This window comes from Macaca mulatta, chromosome 7, assembly GCF_049350105.2.
Source record: "Macaca mulatta isolate MMU2019108-1 chromosome 7, T2T-MMU8v2.0, whole genome shotgun sequence".
NCBI lineage: Eukaryota > Metazoa > Chordata > Mammalia > Primates > Cercopithecidae > Macaca > Macaca mulatta.
In genome coordinates, this window is record NC_133412.1 from 162,357,848 (window position 1) to 162,360,164 (window position 2,317).

Sequence of the window (2,317 nt, forward strand, 5' to 3'; positions counted from 1 at the left end):
TGACGTTGTCATGACATCCAGGCACATGACCAGTGGACTCGGCTCATTGAACAGGTTATAGACCAAAATTTGGTCCATGATAGATGGGAATTGGAGTTGGGTGGAAATCATGTTCTTCAACACAGGTAGTTTGAGGAGTCTTACTTTAGAGTCTGCTAATCTATCTGATCATTTCTGTAGCCAGCAAGAAGGGGAGAAGGAGCATGGCAGAACCACTCTGTGTCTTTTGTTGTTGTTGTTTTTGTTGTTGTAGAGTACCTGTTCCATTTTTATAGCATGAGAACAGTACAATCTACTATTTATTCTGCAGTAACCCGTTTCAGTATTTGAGAATGTCTGTGATGTGCAGAGAGATGGCCTATATTTAGTCTCATCATCCACTTGATTCTAACATGATCTCTGTCCAAAGTTCCATTTCTTGGGCTTTGATATTTATTACTAAGTGCAAACGCTGCCTGCTTTTCACCTTGTCTTATGCTTTCTGAGCAGGTTCAAACCAGAAAGAAAAGGTGAGGCTAAAAGCTCAAAGTGAGTAAGTGTGAGAACCACAAGGAAGCCCACCGCTCCACAGTAGATGATCAAAACCACGTCCTCACGTGGTAGGTGGCACCTGGAGAGGGCATAGTCTGTGGGTGTGATGCTACCCATAGTGAAACTGGGGTTGTTTCTGTTCCTCCAACTGAAAGACGGGAAGCTGAGCTCGGGGATTTGTCCCCCGTGGTGCACCTCGCAGGTGCTGTGCATGTGGCCGCTGAGATCCAGCTGTAGCTGGAACCAACACAGCAGCTTTTGTGATGCCTCCCAAGAAAGCACATCATAGTTCTCCTTTAATGGGATGTTCTTTTCCTCCGGAGGAGCAACATCTTCCCCAGAACAGTTAGCGTCGCTTCTCCAATACAGAGGATAACGCTCTCGGGAGCAATTCAGTCTGTAAGAAACTTCAATAAGCTCTGCTTCTGCTTCAGAACAGATGCCACAGCTGTCCTCCTTCAGTGCCATGCTGTTGACCATCACAAAGTGAATGCCTTTCAGAGGCATTCAGCGAAAACAGCCTTTCAGAGATGAGCACTTTCTCAATCTGTTCTATCTCGTATGTGTTCATCTCACAGTGGAAGCCAGTGTCATGGTTTCCAGCAACTACCTTCAGTTGCACATGACTTGGGTGTCTGAACATTTTCTGAAACTGCTCCACATCATCCGCCCAGGCCTCAGGGGTGCTCCACTTCCCTTCATCAAAGGCATCCTCCAGGATGAAGACGACTTCTGGCTGCAGCAACCACAGAGCTGTCTGGAAGACTCTCTCCACCTGCCATTTCCTTCGTAATTTGTCCAACCAGTGACCTAGGAATTCCCCAAGCAAGTAGGTGTCAGCCAAAGACATGACTTTGAGCACAGGCTCATGCATGGCCTGTTCACCATCATAGGCTGTGGTTTTCACTTCAGGCCAATTACACCAGAAGATCACTAAGTAGTAGATTAAAAATTCACAAAACAGAAGCACAGCAAAGACGATGAGTTTCAACAGCAATCAGCTCTTCCTCTTTAACCGATGAAAATTCTGTCTTCCTAACCTCAATCTGCTCATAGCCATTTCTCAAGCAACTAACAAATCCATCAAGGGTTCACCACGAGAAAACTGCAGAGCCCTGGGTAGGGTGATGGCATTCAGATCTTAGCTGGATACCTGTAATTTTTCAGGAAAATCACCGATTCACCTCACCTTTTAAAGAGAGAGACTGATATGAAGGTAGTTGGCTGCTGCTCCCCCAAATCAGGATGCATTTGTAACAGCCACGCTTTCCTGCTCTGCGCACAATGCCAGGCAGGTGGGGAGCACAGGGCACGGTGCAGGAGCCCTTTCACCTGCGCCTGGCGACAGCTTCAGCAGACTGAACTCGGCTGTGCACCCACCACACTCTGTGTCTTAAGATGTCATCCTGGGGATGGTTCATCCTCTTCTCACAATATGCAAGTGAGAACTTTTCAATATGGCCGCTGCCCCGACACAAGGAATGTTGGGAAACCTGGTCCTCCACTGTTCAGCATGCATCCGCCACTGAACCCTCACCATGGACAATGAGAAGAATGGATTTTGGTGAATGACTACTTTTTTTTTTTTTTAATCACGTCACTCTTCCTTATCACATTTTTTAAAAAATCACATCACCCTTCCTTATCACCCATTCCTGAATACAGCCCACTCAAAATCAAAGCCACCATTTCTACCAAAAAGTGTGATCAGTAGTCTTTCCTGTACACTCTCAACTCTCAGTTGGGACATGCAGGAATAGGAAAATGCTGGACCAGCATCTAAGAC

General features: G+C 46.4%; 1 protein-coding gene across 1 annotated transcript; it reads right to left on the reverse strand.

The window, feature by feature from the left end:
- Window positions 1–462: 462 nt before the first annotated feature.
- LOC695952 (metallophosphoesterase 1) lies at window positions 463–1,591 on the reverse strand. The gene is given in 2 exon segments (XM_015144352.3): window positions 463–1,032; window positions 1,034–1,591. Coding segments are annotated over 2 exon segments (1,128 nt in total).
- Between the last annotated feature and the right edge of the window lie 726 nt (window positions 1,592–2,317).